This window comes from Uranotaenia lowii, chromosome 2, assembly GCF_029784155.1.
Source record: "Uranotaenia lowii strain MFRU-FL chromosome 2, ASM2978415v1, whole genome shotgun sequence".
Lineage (NCBI taxonomy): Eukaryota > Metazoa > Arthropoda > Insecta > Diptera > Culicidae > Uranotaenia > Uranotaenia lowii.
Window position 1 is genome coordinate 373,221,275 of NC_073692.1, and position 17,578 is coordinate 373,238,852.

General features: G+C 29.8%; 1 protein-coding gene across 2 annotated transcripts in view; it reads right to left on the minus strand.

The window, feature by feature from the left end:
- LOC129745431 (5-hydroxytryptamine receptor-like) overlaps nucleotides 1–15,789 on the minus strand; it is an 82,766-nt gene extending 66,977 nt beyond the window's left edge. Inside the window, exon 1 of one of the 2 annotated variants that reach the window (XM_055738504.1) lies at nucleotides 15,524–15,789. In XM_055738504.1, the coding sequence (XP_055594479.1) occupies nucleotides 15,524–15,760 (237 nt within the window). In that variant the 5' untranslated portion in view covers nucleotides 15,761–15,789. The remainder of the gene's footprint in view (nucleotides 1–15,523) is intronic. The other variant, XM_055738505.1, reaches the window with a different exon arrangement.
- Between the last annotated feature and the right edge of the window lie 1,789 nt (nucleotides 15,790–17,578).

Sequence of the window (17,578 nt, forward strand, 5' to 3'; positions counted from 1 at the left end):
AGTACACAGTTTTCAATCTGTTGTTGTTGTAGTTGTTGTTTGACTCTCGATGAACTACAGAGTTTTGGTTCGGTTTTTTTAAATGGTTGATTTTAATACGTCTATAAAAGATAGCTAAAGAGGGGAACAAATTTTCTGTATTTTTTTTCAAAACGGTAGGATAACGCAGATCGGTTTATTTTTGTTTTGTACCTAATGAAGTAAAATTTAGTAAAGGAACGAGAACACCAATTTAAGTAACGCTTTTGAAGAAAGATTTAGATATATATGACAAAACACTACAGTAAATATGTATATAGAAAATCGGAAAGAAAACCGTGCAAAAGATGTTTTGGATTGGAATTGGATTGGATTGATAACTAAGGATGGAAATATGATGATGTGAAATTTCACTCAGCAATCAGATACAATTGATAATGTGTTTCGTTGGCATTTTTTGAACTATGCCAGATCAAGTTCTTATAATGTGTTTATTCTTGTTGTATTAAGTTCTACAAATAAATTTGATTTTAATGTTTTAGTTTTTTAAACATTTTTTTTAAAGGAGTGCATAAATCATTCTGTTTTATATTAACGATAATCAATCCATGACCTAGATCAAATGTCGATAGTCTATGAAGTTGTTCCTTTTCATCTTCATGGGTTTTGAAAGCTTATTGATTCATCAAATTACTTGACGTGTGAAAAAAAACTGTAATCTGAAAGATCTAATACTAATTCATAATTTTCATAACCCATCACTGTAGAATAACTATCATGATGAATGATGGAAAATTTCATTAAAATTTTTAATATATAACAAAAATCAGATTATATTTTATTGAAACAGAATAAAAATCTCTACATTTCCAACTAATTCAAAATAAATTGAAAAGAAAGTGTGAATTCAAAGTAGATTTCACATGAATAACTATTAAAATCAGTTCCATGAAACAAAACTCTTATTACTTATTCGGAAAAAAATTTTCAAATAAATTTTAAGAACAATTATTATGATTTTTTTCATAATCATGACATCATAAATACAACTTTTACATTTCTTGATCAGAAATCTGAAACTCGGAATCAGAAGGGAAAAATAGAAAACAAATTTAACAAATATAAATTAAATCGAGATTTTTAATTTATTGTGTCATTTTATTAAAAAAAACTTCAATGCCCCGCTAGATGGTGAAACATATTTATAAATACATTCTATTATTTTTCCATCACAAAATATCTATCTGCCAACATTCGATTTCCGAGTTTTGAAGTATTGTTCTGCTTGTTGTCTCAGAGACACAATGAATTGTTCGTTTTGGAAATTACAATGCTCATTATTTTCGTAAAGTTGAAGCCCATTCTTATAAAGGACTAGCTGACCCGTTGTGCTTTGCTACACCTTCCGGAAATAAATGTAATTTGTAAAAATTTATTAAAATTTAGATTTTAGAGAGCATTGTTTTAAATCAAACCTCATCATACTTCAGAACCAACAACTTTGAAATGAGAGCTGCAGCTGCAGTTCTGAATAGCAATTTAAAGATGGTATATATTATTTACTGATCTCTAAACTCGTTTTTCAAGATCTGAAATTTGTACTCTGTACCCAAAAAAAACCTTTTTAAATATCGTCCCTTCTTTGAAAAGCTCTTTATCTTAAATTTACATGGGAGCTCTCCCATCTTTTTCAATTTTTTCCCTCACTGCTTGAAGAAGGTAGGCAAACTTAACCGGCTCGATACCCAAACAGCACTTATCATGGTAATGAAAAATATATTAAATTAGTTATGTGTTAAATACAGTGCAAATTTCTTTTTTTTTAAATAAATTTACTACGGTATACATATAAATATTTAAAAAAATATCAGTTGCATCACTAAATAAGTTCTCAGCGTTTTTTTTTTATTTTTTCTTTGAAAGTCAAATTTTCAAAAATTTAGTTAAAAACAAATTTCTAAGTTTACATTTGTCCCGCATATTGGGGCAAGTGTCAATGCAAAGCTTATTTACAGATGCGTCAGAGTAATGGCTTTAAAATGGATTTAATACGAATTCCTGTTTTTTGTTTTATCAAGTTTCACTGATACCTCTGCAGTATTCCTGCAATATAAATTTATGTTTGTTACTCCACTTTTAACGAATGCTGTTCAAAGGGAATGACCTTCATTTACAAAGACATTTAAGAATTTTCAATATCCGCTGCAGTTTCAACATTCGGAATACCCCTTCTGGTCTTTCCAACATATTGAATCATTTTGAAGATGAATTTCTTAAAAGTTCGACGTTTGCCCTTGCCCCACCGTGTAAATTGACAGAGAGGAATATTGTTTTTAACACTTTAAGGGTAAACTAAAAATTTCTTTTAAAAATTTTGCGTCCAGTTGAATATCGGTTCTAAAGTCTCGCTTTTCAAAAACGAAGCGGATTAAAAGTCTCTTTTATGCAGCCATGTAACACAAAAACACTTTTCATGTTAAGTACGTACTTGAATTGGTATGTAAGCAAAAAGTACAATGGTTTTTTCAGAATTATTTAAAATAAAAAGCTCCCATTTTTATTTCTAAATTCGTTTCAGTTGTGTATTTGGGCCGAAGTAACAATTTCTAGAAGAAAACCTAATTTTTAATTTATTTTTTTTAACAGAAAAAGTTGAACGTTTGAACATGTTCTAATGTTCCTTGAATGAAAAGTCGAATGCTACCTACATTAACACGAACTAAATATGGAAGTATTTTAGCAAATCTTTCAATTGGTTTTGATTCGATTAATAAAATACCAATCCGTGTCACATCTAGGCGTCATTTATTACCACGTGCTGTGTACAAATCAAATAAGCAAGAAAAAAACACATCTAGGTTGCATATCGCCCCACGTGTTTGAGAAACAGGCGCCTTATTGTTAAATTTTCCAGCAATCAATGAACAGTGTGCTTTGGTTACCATCCTCTTGCGACGACGTTTGCTCGCCCATGGAGACGAAAAACAAACCCCTCAAAGAAAATATGCTTGGTTGAGAAATACGCGCCAAAATATTCCTACTGATCAGTATGCTATGCCTGGGTTACTATCCTTTTGCGACGTTGGCCGCGACGCCTCGACCATAGAGACGAAAAACAAACCGCCCAAAGGAAAAAAAATCTCAAGAAAATGGATGTCATGACTTTAATTTGTTTCGAAAAACTACAAATTTTGTATGGAAGCCTCTCCTTCCTTAAGTCGGATGGAGTTTTGAATATTACAGAAACCATCCCCGGCCTCAAAAACCCTCAGATGCCAGTTTTGACGATGATCGGTTCAGTAGTTTCCGAGTCTATAGGGAACAGACAGACAGACAAACATTCATTTTTATATATATAGATTTACAAAAAAGCTCTTTCTTCGGATTATCACTTCACTTTATAATCAGAGTTTTAATTTATGACATTTCAATCATACACTTATATTGAATTTTAATCTGAATTGGATGGCAGAACCAGATGTCGGCCCTGAATTGTTATCTTAAACTCTACATTATAGAATTTTGTTTAATCTTTGTCTTGTTTTTATTCAATTCCAATTTCAAAATCCTGTTCTTTATTCCAATATTGATTTAGAGGAATTTTTTTCTCATTGTTCTTTTAGTTTTTTTTTTTAAATTGTATAGTATAATTTGAAAATTTTAATCATTCTTCCAAACCTACATTGTGATTCTGTTTTCCTATACGTAAAAATCCCAGACAAAACATAAAAACAGATTCCCTATAGAGAATTTTGTTAAAAAAAACTGATATCATATTCATGATTTCAATTCAGTTTTGATCACAACAAAACTTAAACTAGGTTTTGATTTTAACGGAGATATTCTTATTCAAATATTTATTTTAAAATGCTGCAGCTACTCGCTTTTTAACATGTTCATTCTACACTATAATTTGAAATTAGGACTCGATTGTATTTGTGTGGTTCAAAAATATATTTTTTCAAGAAGAATTTTGATTTTCATTTTTGACTTTGCCTGTTCAACTGAAACTTTATTATAAGAGCGTATATTTATTCAGGATTCATCTTTCGAATAATGCAAATGCATCTTCAAAGACCTCAAGGAAAAAATAAAACTGGTGATCGCATATGCAAACTTGAAAGTTATTTTCGTATATTTTGTGACGCAAAAAACTTTCGAGTTTGCATATGCGACCGCCAGTTTTATTTTTTCCTTGAGATCTTTGAAGTTGCATTTGCATTCCTCATACAATTCAAATTTATAATCTTGTTTGATTATTGTTAACCTTCTGCTACTGTTGTGTTCCCCAGATGAGGTTAAAATGTTACCTTCATTTTGGCTATTTCGATGTTTTGGCTATAGAGTTGTTTTTGACTTTTCTTACGCACACTTGCTGAGCGTGTACAGATGAGACGGGACAATTAACCTCAAAAACTCTCGGTACAAAAATCGGGTAGCTGGTCGACACACATGGTCGTTTTTGAGGTTAATTGTTCCAAAATTGAAGAGTGGTGGTGCAACAACCAGCATAATTTCACGAAAACTACCAGTGGTAAATAGGACTACATATTTCAATTTTCTTTTTTACATTAATCGAGAAGGAATTTTAAGCAGAAATGTATCCTGAAAAGGAAAATTGCTTCGGGCCGCCCAAAGGCTAAATCTGGCTTTGATAATGGAAATAAATGAAATGTTTTTAAATTTTTCAATCGAAAGTTTAAAAGTTCAAATTTCAAGCTCTAATTTTTTTGTCGCTTTCAATCGAAACATTGGCTCCTGGAAAGGACAGAAGGTGGAAGCTGTGTTTTTCTTTTTAAAAATTTGGTTTAAAAGGCTTCAAGAGCATTATGTTTTCAGAACACAAAAGCTGAGAATTGAAAGACAAAGACAAACTTTTAAAAAATATATCGAAAATAATTATTATAGTTTGACTCAGGCCCGTGCGAAGGGTCCGTCCATGGGGAGGGTTTTCGAAATTCATATTTTGCTGAAAATAATAACAATATCAAAAATAAACATTTAAAAGGAAAGAAATTTCTAACACTGTTTCTCACTCATGATTACCACACCAACTGGACTGATAAAAAAAAACGAAATTTTCGAATCATAGCACAATGGAAGTTTAAAATTTTCGGTAAGTCATTGATAATTTTTTTTTCAAAATAATGTTCTTTATTTTGAACTAAAAATTTGTTTCAAAACAATTTCTGGCCATTTTTAAATAACCGAAAAGGAAAATGATAGTAATTGTTAATTTTTATTCATTTTAATTAAAATTCTTTCCTGTTTCAAACCCAATCGAGCTTTAGTCTTAGGGTGAAATATTTATCTCAAATAAGGCTTTGAGAAAATCAACCATAAAAAACAATCAGCTAGTGATGAAAAAAGTTATTGATGAAAAACCAGTATTTTTCGTCCCTTCCGGGCAAAATACCTCATAATTTTATTCACGTTTGAGACTCAAGAAACACCTCCCTATGGTCAGATCTTCTTGAAACTTGGCATGTGATCTTCTGGTAAGCTAATAAATAATTTTGACTTGGAGCGAGTGAGATTTATCATGTTTCATTCTTCCTATACTATGATAAGTGTACTGCGGTTCGTTAAATTATTAAAAACTACAAAAATTTCAGTTATGGTAAAGAAGCCATAACTTTTTCAATTTTCAACCGATTTTGATAAATAACCACTTGAAATCTTTGTCTTAAATTGATATTTAAGCGCAAAATAAAATCTGATTTTTTAAATGCTATCATCGAGTGTAAAACTTTCGTCGAAACAAAATTTTCTCTAAAAAAAATGCGTTTTTTTATCATTTTTTTTCTCATAAAGTCACTAATATCAACAATACTGTTGGTCAAACGCAAAAACAGTGTTCAGATGATCGATAGAAAACTTATTCACCTTCAATATGCAAAAGAGGTATTTCAAATTACTGTTATGCCGTCCGAGATATTTTAATCTAAAGACAAGAACTTTTTTAATTTTTTCGACATTTCATATTTGGAGCATAACTGAAAAACGGTTCTACTGAGATTTTTTTGAATATTATTTTCGGATTCAGCGTCCGATTTCACATTGGAAATGACCTTCAGTTTACTGAGCTCAAAAATGCTGTTAACTAGTGTAATCAATGAAAACTGATAAAAATGAGTTATAAGGAGTTTCAAGTTTTTTTTTGTAAATATTGAAAGAACAAAGCAATTAAAAAATCAGTTATCATTTCGCATTGAAATAAAGTTTAAAGTTGCTACTTCGAGTATTTTTTATAATTTTTTAAGATTTATTTAAAAATCATGATCGATTCATAAAACCCGTTTTTATTTAAAAAAAATGAATGAAAAGTTTTAAATTTTCAATCGCAGATTTAAAAGTTTAAAATTGCAAGCTCCAAGTATTTTGTCACTATTGATTGAAATATTGGGTCCTGAAAAAAACAGAAGGTTGAAACTATGTTTTTATTAATAAAAATTTAGATCTAGGGGCTTATGTGACAAGTGCACAAAAATTCAGAATAAAAAAACAAAGAAAAATTCATTAAAATTATTTCTAAACTATAAATAGTATGACTAAAAAATTCGGCAAGTAATTCAAAAACTGAAAAAATTGAACTTCAAAATTTGATAAATTCATTCGAAAATTTAAACAAAATATGAAAATAAAAAATTTAAGTGTTTTGAAACATTTCTGAAAGTTTTATTTTATTAAATACGTTTCACCATAAGCTCTTACATAATTTAATTGACTCGAGCCAACAGCATTTTGGTGCGTTTCTTAATGACTGAATTGGTAAATTTTAGCGTCTTGTACTCGAATCTTTTATCGAATTTAGTCGAACACTTTAAATTTTAATAACAAGGAGTTTTAAAATGTGTCAATTATAAGTAAAATCAAACATTGATAACTGATTCACTAACAAACCTGTATATATGAACAAATCTGATTCTGATTTTGATTATCATACTTCATCAAATTAAGGAATAATATTATTATAAAAATGATGCTTGATCTTAAAAAAAATTCAACAATTAAAAAAAATGCAAAGATTTCATCAGAAGTACTTTTGACATTACTGCAGATAGTGTAAAAAAAAACTCGAATTAATTTATCATATTTGTGGAAACCTGCAAAAAGATTACATGTATGCTTTAAAATATCTAAAATTGAGTTTGGTTTAAAACTTCTTAAAAATTCGATAAATGAGAAAAAGTTAAAATACATAAAACTTCCATAACTTTTTTCCCAGAATACAAAATTTCTTGAAGTCTTGAGGAAAGCTTTAATTTAAATTGAAATATTTTTAATCTGAGGTTTTGTTATAAAAAGTGCCGCAATTTCTCAAATACTTTTTACTTATTTTCAAAGTCATTTCAATAACAAAAGCTGATAGAAATATTGCATATTTCGATTCAGGGTACCTAAATTAGTCGAAATTACCTTTTGAATTCATTGCAGAAAAATGTAAATTTTGTGGCCTTGGGTAAATTATGTCTTGTGTTAAGCATAGTTTCTTGAAGAATATTTCATATCAGCATAACATTTGTAATGAAATAAACGATTTTTTTTAATGAAAAAAGATGATTGGTCTCAAACTTTATTCTTGTTGAGTTACAATTCCTCATAAAAACCCATTCTGATAAGGTAGGATTTTTGTATGACAAGTTTTGAGTTCCTGTACAAAAGTTTATTTGAATTGCAATTGAGAATCAAAGTTAGTTTCAATTCGTAAACGTCGAATAGTGTCGAAGATCAAAATGTTTAAAGCCAAGGGAGATTTAAGACTAAATTTCTGACTTGCTTGTTAACACTTATTTTCAAATACGTTTAAGAACAAGTAATTTTCCGTATATACGGTGAAAATTTTACTTGGGAAAAATCTTCATGGGGGGGGGAGGGGCGGTTAAACCCCTAAACCCCCCCCCCACGTTCGCACGGCCTTGGTTTGACTTTATAATTCAGTAAATTTATTTGAAAATTGAAATTAAATCAGAAAATGTAAAAATTTAGTTTTTTTTCATTTTACATGGATTTTTTTTTCAATAATCTCGTCCAATTTTTTCAAAAACTTATTAATGGAATTAAATTTATATCTCAAAGGAACAGCATTTTGGTGTCAATGATGATTGATTTGGTAAATTTCATCACTCGAATCATTTGTCAAATTTTACCTATCAAACTTAATTTTGATGATATGAAGTTTTAAAACAATACAATGAATCAGTTTAAAGCAAAATCAACAAATATTCTGAATTTCTTAACTAAACCTATTTTATGCAATTAAGGAAAAATATTTTAAAATATGGTGATGCATGATTTAAAAAAGTTAAATTCTACAGTTCTTACAAATTTAGAAAGATATCATTACGAGTACATCTGACATTACTGAATAAAGCTGCAGATAATCTTTTTATCGAATTTTTTTTAACAAACTTTCAAAACGATGAGATTTTTGCTTTAAAAATATCTAAAATTCAATTTTTTTGAAACTTTTTTTAAAATTAAGAAAAGTAAAGATATAGAAAACCTCATTAACTTTTTTCACGGTACCCAAAAGTACTTGAAATCTTGGGGAAAGTTGATAATTGATTTCAACCCGTTCTTTTAATAATTTTATGTTTTTATCAAAAGAATTTTGAAGTTTGTTCAGTTATTTTCAAATATTTACTAAAGTTATTTAAAAATATAAAAGCTTATGGAAAAATTGCATATCTAGATCCAGGGCACCCAAATTAGTCGAAATTAGATTTTGAATTCTTTGCACCTCGGAGGGATGTAAATTTGGTGGTTTTGTAAAATTTATCAAAACGTTATGTTGAGCATTTAGAATAACAAGAAAAGCAAAATTAAATCGAGACTGAAACTGGTTTCTTGAAGAATATTTCACATTAACATGATTATTTGTTAATCAAAATTTGTAGTAACAAAGAAATTATACTAGATTTTTTATTTTGTTTTTCTTTTGCCGCTGTATACACCTGATATATGGCTTGAAACTTGTTGAAGTATAAGTATAAGTATTCGTAATAAATTTTGAAGTAAAAATGATTTTGTCTAAAAATTCCAAACACATTTACAGATTGCGCATACATTGTTTTGTTTTTGAGTGTTTTGAATGTCAAGTGTCTTTGAAATTATCATAAAGACAAAACCTTTAAAGATTTAAAATTTTAAAAGAATCACAATTTTAACGAAATTTCTAAATAAAAAGGATTTATGCTGCTCACGGATTTTTCTTTTATAAAATCCAAACATCAAATCTTAATTTTCTATTAGTGGATAGTGTCTTTTATCCTCATTTTTAAAGGATTTTAGGAAAAAAAACTGTCTTAATGATTCTTTTTTTGGTGCCCAAATACTTCTTGAGTACCTACCTTCGAAAAACTTGTCGCATATTTATGAATTGAAGTCAGGCCCTTGAGAAGAACCCATCCATGGGGGAGGGGAGATTTCATAATTCAATTTTAGCTGGAAATAATAAAAATACCAAAAATGCACAAAAAATCCGGTAAGTCATAAAAAAACATGTTAAATTATTTTACTCCATATATTTTTTCAAATATTGAAAGAACAAAGCACTTCCAAAGTTTTGAAATCGTGCTTTATAGTTGCTACCTATTTGTAATCATTTTTGAAACTTTTCATAGTTTAGCTTAAAAACAATTATCGATTCAAAAAATGATAATTTAAAATAATAAAATTAAGTAAAAAGTTTGCAAACTTCCAAGTGCATATTATACGGTTCAAAATTTTTAGCTTAGAATATTTTTTCACCCTCAATTGAAATATTTGATCCTTCCTGACCACGAGAAAAGGTCGAAATTGTGATTTTCTTATTAAAATTTAAAAAAATTCTATTTTCAGAATAAAAAAAAATCAGAATTTAAAAACAAAGACCAACTTATGATAAAATATTTAAAAAAGAAATAGTTTGACTTAATATGCGATCAATTGATCTGAAAATTTCAAGAACTATACTATATGATTCGGTTTTTTTTTTGAAAACACAAACCAAACATGAAAATCAAAAGGTAAGTATTCCCGAATATTTTTTTTATATAAACTTATTACTGTATTTAAAATTTATTTATAGAATTTAATTGTAAACTAAGAAAGCATTCTGGCACCTATGTTTATTTGGCGTCCTAATCTCAGATCTGTACACAAATCTCGCCCACCGGGTCTAGTTTTAACGATATATAGTTAATAAATTTAAACATGAATCAGTATGAGCTTAATCAATCATTGATAACTGATGAACTTATAAATCTAAATGAATGTAAAAAAACTGGGTTTTGATTTTTTTTATTGTACTTTAATTAATTAAGGAAAATTATTTCGATCATGATGATGATAAACTATCTTTAATAGTAAAATGCCTAATTTTTTGAAACTTGAAATTTGAAGTATGTTATTTAAAAATAAGTTTAATTTTATTAAACCTGTTTGTTGAAACCTGCAAAGCGATTTTTTTCCTTTAAATATCTAAAATTCAATTTTTGGTTGAAACCTTAAAAAAATGGTTGAAATTCCTTTATTTAACAAAGTGATAAAAAGAAAACAAAACAAATTTTTTTTTAACTTTTTTTGCAGTAGTCAACTACTTGCGGTTTAAGAAAATGTTGATTATTGCATGAACACTTTTGTTTAATATTTTTTTGTAATGTTTTGAAGCTGTATCTGAAAAGTTCCGAATTTTCTTGAATAATTTTAAAATTATTTAACGTCGGTCACATGCCTACCAATTTGTTGACATGTAAAATAAGTATAAGATGAATAAATTTTGAAGTTATAATAGTTAGATTCAAATTTTACACTTGTTTGGTTACACTTCTTATGAAAAATCATACTAGAATACAACCCATATTTTGAGTCAAGATTTAAGTTTCAATACAGATGCATGGTCTATTGAATTACATACAGACATTCACAAAAATTCTAGTTAGTATCAATTTGGAAACGTCTCAGGATTAAATGTCTTTGGCTTTGAGTGAGTTAGGACTTAATTTAGGCGTGCAAATTTTCTGACATGTTTATTAACACTTATTTTTAAACACCTTTTGGGATTAAGTAACTTCCCATTACTACGGCAAATTCCTTTCTCAAAGTATAAATTTAACTTGGATAAAATCTCCTTGTAGTTGATTTTTTTACAGCCTGAAAAACATTTAGACATGATTGAGATATAATTACCAAATCATTTAACAAAAATAAGTTTTTAAGGCGTTTTCTAGCAGAATCTTGTTACAAGAGTCTGGTTTCAAGAAAATGGATTAGTCTGTTCTTTCTTTTTACATGCTCAGAGAAAAAAAAAGATTAACCTAGGATTAAAGATTTTAAGATTTAAGTTATAAGAAACTATGAAAGGTTTGATTGTCAGAAAAGATCTTCGGCTTTCAAGATCAACTCATTGCTGACTATGCTACAGGAGAAAGGGTCTTGAAATCAATTTAAAAGTAGTTCAACTAAGAAATGAAAAAAGACGTTTTAATAAATGAGTTTTTTTAATCCAAAATACTTTCATGATGCTTCTTTAAGGCAAATTAATTAGGGTTTTGAGTTCAGTTTAAAAATTGTAAGATAATTTTGTATAATGAAGCCTTCGGTAACAAAAAAAAATCTTCTATGATAAAATTTTCAAACTTGTTCAAGAGTCTTCAGTTTTTCAAGAATGCCTTCAATTTAAAAAAAAAATTCTATGTTCAAATCAAAAAAGCTCAACCAACCAAACTATCGAGGAAATTGAAAAGATTTCAATTATCGACAGAAATAAACCATATTTTCAAAAGTAAAAAAAAATGCAATTAAAATTTGGCAGCAAAAATCTGTATCTTATAGTTTTGAACAAAATTTAAGATTATAATTGAAATAAGGCTTTTGAATAAGTTGCAATATTAACTCTCTAGAACCAATTTTTTGTTCGCTAAAAAATTTACAAAGGTAGTATTTTGTGATTATAAACAACTTCTGTTCTACTAAAAAAAAACAATATTGGTGAAAAATATTTGATTCATCAATCCAAATATTTATGGAAACTTTTATAATTCATCGATTTAAACCGAATTCAAGCAACTTTTATCAAAAATCCAATCCAGAATCTTTGTAACATTTAGAGGTACATATTTGTATTTATTTTTTCTAAGAATCATGGAGTTTGGAATATGGAATTTTGTTTTCTGAGATTTCGAAAATGGTACTTTTTGAATAAATTGGCCATTAGACTGAGTCGATTTGGGGTCATTTTTGAATTTCTCAAACCCTTGCGTCCAGATGGCTCCGTTTTAGTTAAAAACTCATCCATGAATTTTTGCAGGATTGTTAAGAACTGTTTACATGAGTAAATTTGAACTTAAAGGTTTGTATGGGAAAATTGAATATGTTGTACTGAAAAATCTACATCATGTTTGGTTCTTTTGTGAAACCGAGCTTGTTCATGGATTTTATGCTAATTTATGAATTCTCTAAAGTTGAAGACCGTAACTTCATATCATATTAGGCAAAAAAGTTATCGGCTGTTGAACAGGGGTATGTCTTTTGGCATTGAAATACAATAAATTCAACTGAAATCACTGCTGAGTGCTTCGCGACGTACTGCATGACTTATTTTCATGCAATACTTCGCGAGGCACCAGCAGTGATGCCAACTGAATTTATTGTTTGTCAATACCAAAAGACTTATCCCTGTTAAACAGCTAATAACTGTTTTGCCTAATAAGATATGAATGTTAAGGACTTCAACAAAGTTTTTCAGCAAAAAATTTTCATAAGAGAATTTATAAATTGGGATAAATTCCACAGAAGAAACAAAAACGATGCTGCTTTTTGATTACATAATTATCAACTTTCCCATTCAAACCTAAAACCTCAAATTTACTTTTGTAGAAGGTACTTAATATTCTGCGAAAATTCTGCATAAAATCATGGCTGAGTTTTGAACCATAACAAAGCTTTTAAGACCCCCGATTTTGAAGAAATTCAAAAATGGTCCCAAATTGACTCAGTCTATTGACTAAATATTCTCTCGTTTTAATTGATTTATAGCCTGCTCTAAGCTATAATGAATGCCATGCGCTTATCAAATAGCCGTCATCATTATGGAATCCTAGTACAACATCTTTTTAATCACTTAACGAAAAAAAATAATTAAGAATAACTATTCGAATTGAATTTCTTAATTTGTTTAAACAACTTATTTACTAGCTAAATCTGAATTTGGAACATAATTTCTATTTCTAAATTTGAAACCGAAATTTAAAATTAAAATTTGGAATCTGTTTCGGATTCCATCAATTCAATACGATTAAGGAAATTTTCAAAAATAATTTTTTTTCTGAATCTTAGTTCCAAATCGGAATATCACATATGAGCCAAAGAGTGAGTATTATTTAAGAAATCTATTATTGAGATTTCGATGTTTTCGGTTTCAATCTGAATTCATTTTTAATGTGACTTGTGAATCTCAATAAATATATGGGTTTCATTTAATGAAACTGATTCTGAGTTTCAATTCTTAATCGCCATTTTAAAGCTTCGTTATATTTGGATTCTTTAAAAACATTGCATTTGAATACGAAAGAAGAACTCGGGGTGGTTTTTAGTTTTTCTTTTTTTTTTTCATTTACTGAAAATTTCGAAAATCCTTAATCAAACATTAAATGAAATGCAAAACCAAATTTGAACCATGTTTTCAAAACAGATTTTTATTTCTGATTATTCATGATGTTCCAAAATGAAAATCAAGAATCCTAAACTGAATTGAGATTCAAAATTCCAAAACAGTAATACAATGTATTGTATTACACATTGTTTGACTACATTTCTTTGAAAGATTTTTTTCAATTTAGAGGAAAAGAGGCAAAATGAGTCACATGCCGTCGTAGAAACAAAAATTTGAGTACATCAATCGATTCAGCTAACATTTTGACATAAATAAGAATGATTAATATAACTTTTTTGTTGCAAGATAGATTGCTTCAATCGGAATTATACCTTTACACCCCAAAGAATAGGGGAAATCGGGCAAAACGAGGCATCGTGAGAGTCTTTTAATCAAAAAACGGTGTAGACCTTGCGATTGCTCGTGTTTTTTTGCATTAGAAATGATAGTTTTCTAGAATTAAGTACACATTAGGCGATCGTCACAGGAATAGGTATCTTTATTTTATCAAAAATCCCCACTGTGCAATGAGTTGAATCTCATTTGAAATTAAGTACTCTGAACTGAATTTCGATCAGCAAGTGAGGATAGCAGTTGAAGGCTCGTTAAATAAACATTCAACAAAATCAACAGGTGAGAAAATTTAAGAATCTGGGGTGAAATTCTGAACCTGGGATTACTTTTCGAGGTTTTGGCTTCAGTTCTGAATCAATACTGTTACTCTTGAATAACCTTATTCAATCATAAAAATTTGATAAATATTTTAAATTTTTAAGTTTTATAATCTTAAGATGTCCTCGAAAAGAACATCACTTTGCACCGATAAGGCCGATAAATTAAATAACAAACGGTGGTTAATCTGTTTATAAAGATTCTGCAATTTTTCCTTAAAATTTGATTTTTTAAGATACTGCTTAACTTGAATTGTTTAAACTTTTTAGTTCGAAATGAAATTTGCTTTATAAGTTTCTTTAATCATACTTTTCCTATATTTATAATTAGAATGAATTGTATCTGAATGCTTTTTTATGATCTATGGAATTTGCTTTATTAGTTTCTTTCATCATATTTTTCCTATATTTATAATTAGAATGAATTGTATCTGATTGCTTTTTTATGAACTTTCACAATATTTTATGAGAAGGAACCAAAATGGACAAAATTTGCTCGATTCGAGTTGGAAGCAAATTATTTAATTGCACACTCTTGGTGGACCGAAAAACTCAAACCTGCATCGTTTGTTCTGCCTTTCATAGGAAAAAAACATGACAAACCCCTGGTTTGAATTGAGTATAAAATTTTGCCCATTATGGTTGGATGTTTTTTTTTATGAGTGGAGGGAAGCGATAGTGGAAAACTCCTTCTGTCCGAATCAGTCTCGGTGAAAATTGTCGAACAAAAGGAGGAGGAGGAGGCAAAGTTTTTTCCGAATGTCCTGTTCATTTTTTTTCTTTCGGTAGCAGGTTATTTTATGAAATAGGTACTCTTGTAAGTTTAATTAAAAGAAGAATAAAACGTAGCCGAAGGCATGTTTGAAATTTAAACTTGGAAAATGAGAGGAAAAAATTGTTTCGAGTGATTTTTGGTGGGTGTGAAGTAGAACAATGAAGGTTTTCTTTTATTCGAAAGGACATTTAACTTTTTCTGAGAATGAACAATGGTGTTATTAAACAGAAAGAACGACTATGACAAAGTTGGTAGTTGTTCTTCTGAAGGGTAATTATAATTAGAGATAGGACAAAAAAGAGTGTGAGGAAAAAGAACGAACGATAACAAGGTAATGACTTTGCTGACGAAGACGAGGAAAAAAAGTAAATCGAAGTGGTACGTAAAAAGAAAAGAAAAGAAATATACCGGGAAACTCCGAAAACACCGAAAGTTTTCCCTCGGGGTTGAGGGTGTAATTACCTGCTGCCTTCGACGGATTCTTTTCCGGGCGGCCAAGAATATTCGCCAATACAGGAAAAGTATTACGAGCAGTGGAACGTAGAAGCTGGAAGCCGTGGCGAAGATCTGATAGCTCACGTCCTGCGAGACGATGCACTGCAGATCCTGGTAGACGCGATTTTCCCACTCCGGATCCTTCCAGCCAAAGAGGGGAGCCACCGAAACGAGCACCGACAGGGTCCAGATGACGATGATCATGTAACCGATTCGGCGGGCCGTCCGCTGGTGGGCGTAATCGATGTCCGTCACCGCCCAGTATCTGGAGAAGGAAGAAAATAGAAATAATTTTTTTTTTAAATTATATACTCTCGGAACATCGAGATAATCAGCGTAAGCTTTTGATTTTTTGTTGCTTCGTTCGCTTGTTCGCTTAGTACTGAACGTACCGGATGCTGTTAAATGACGATTTTTAAATTTTTTATGATGATTAAATTTTATAAAAAAAAAGTTTTCACAAATTTTGCTACAGGACATTAAAATGCTAGTATTTTTCAATATCATAATTTTTTTTAAGTTTTGTGGTTTTCAATCAATCAATCACCGAAGCTGTTCCAGTCACAGTTGAAAAAAAAAAACTAAAAACTGAAATGGACAGTTAATATACCCACCCCCTACCCATTGTTGCACAGAATGACTTAAATTGTCAATATTTCAGCTGTTTTTAAACTTTTTCCGAAAAATAATACTAAATCATGTTGATTGGAATGTTCACTGATGAATTAGCCTTTTTACGATATTTTTTGGTGTAAAATATGCATCTACCCACAGTTTTAATTTTATTATTTTTTTCGCGCGATTTTCTGTCCACCTGCGGCCCCTCCTGGTCAATGACATAATGGTTGCACCCCGTGATTGGTTCGAAGATAATCAACATTGCACAATGTACCAAATTAAAGGTGCTGGGAACAAGCATCACAATCTCGCTATGCAATTTTGAGAATCTCCTTCTTTTATTTGAACCAATAACGACGCCGGCCAAATCCATGTAGTCGATAGGAGGAAAAGAAGTGCAGCACATGTGAAGATATGTTTAGCGGAGGCCGGCTGTACGCCATCCCTCCACAGATCTCCACGCTGAATGTTTGGGAAAAGGTATAGTGGCATGAGAAATTTTTTGGTAGATAAAGTAACTTCTTTGAACCTATGATCCTATCTATAGTCTCCTATACTTCCTATTGAAAATCCTATTTGCTCCTAATGAGGCCTTCTAATGAATTCGCATGAACATGACTAATGAACGATTGAACTTTATGAGGTTTGAATAATCACATTTGAACCCTAAGGATTCTAAACTGTTTTTCTGTAACAGAGTGTAGGGTGAATGTACCATATCTTGGCCCCTAAGGCATGGTTGACTAGATTTCCCATGATTGTAGTCTTCCTGTAATGTGTACATTCAAAAGTCCTTCGACAAATATGATTGCTTACTAGCCTGAAATGCAGTAAAAATATGTCCTTGCTTGAAAGCGGTTGATAATTTGCGATAAACCTGATTAAACTACTGACTGAAATGCTCCTTATTATAGCCCCCGCGCCGAATTTTGGCCCTTTATGAGTTCCTTAAATTGGCCGTCTCTAGGAAAAACTTGCCTAACTAATACAAAAACAGCCCCCACGAATTCATTGAAAATATCCTGAAAGGAAGCACATCAATGTTCTGTATTGTTTTCAAAAAGTCGGAAGCACGAAATGTCAATCATTATTTACAATTGATATTTGCATGTAGAATTATAATCTCACGTATAAAAGCTTTACTTGTTTATTTCAGTTTTTGTGTGTTTATAATTTCTATTAAAAATTCCAAACTATTGCATTGGTTAACATAAATATGTTCATTAATCAAGCAAACAAATCGTTTGCTGAATCTTTAACATGCAATCATGGTAGATCTGTTTCCATTGAAGTTAACAGGTTAACATAAGATATTAAATGTTCATTTTTTTTTAAATTCCACTCCCATAAAAGGAGGACCGACATTTTAAAAACCATTATGATCGAGGCAAGAAGCAAGCTAAA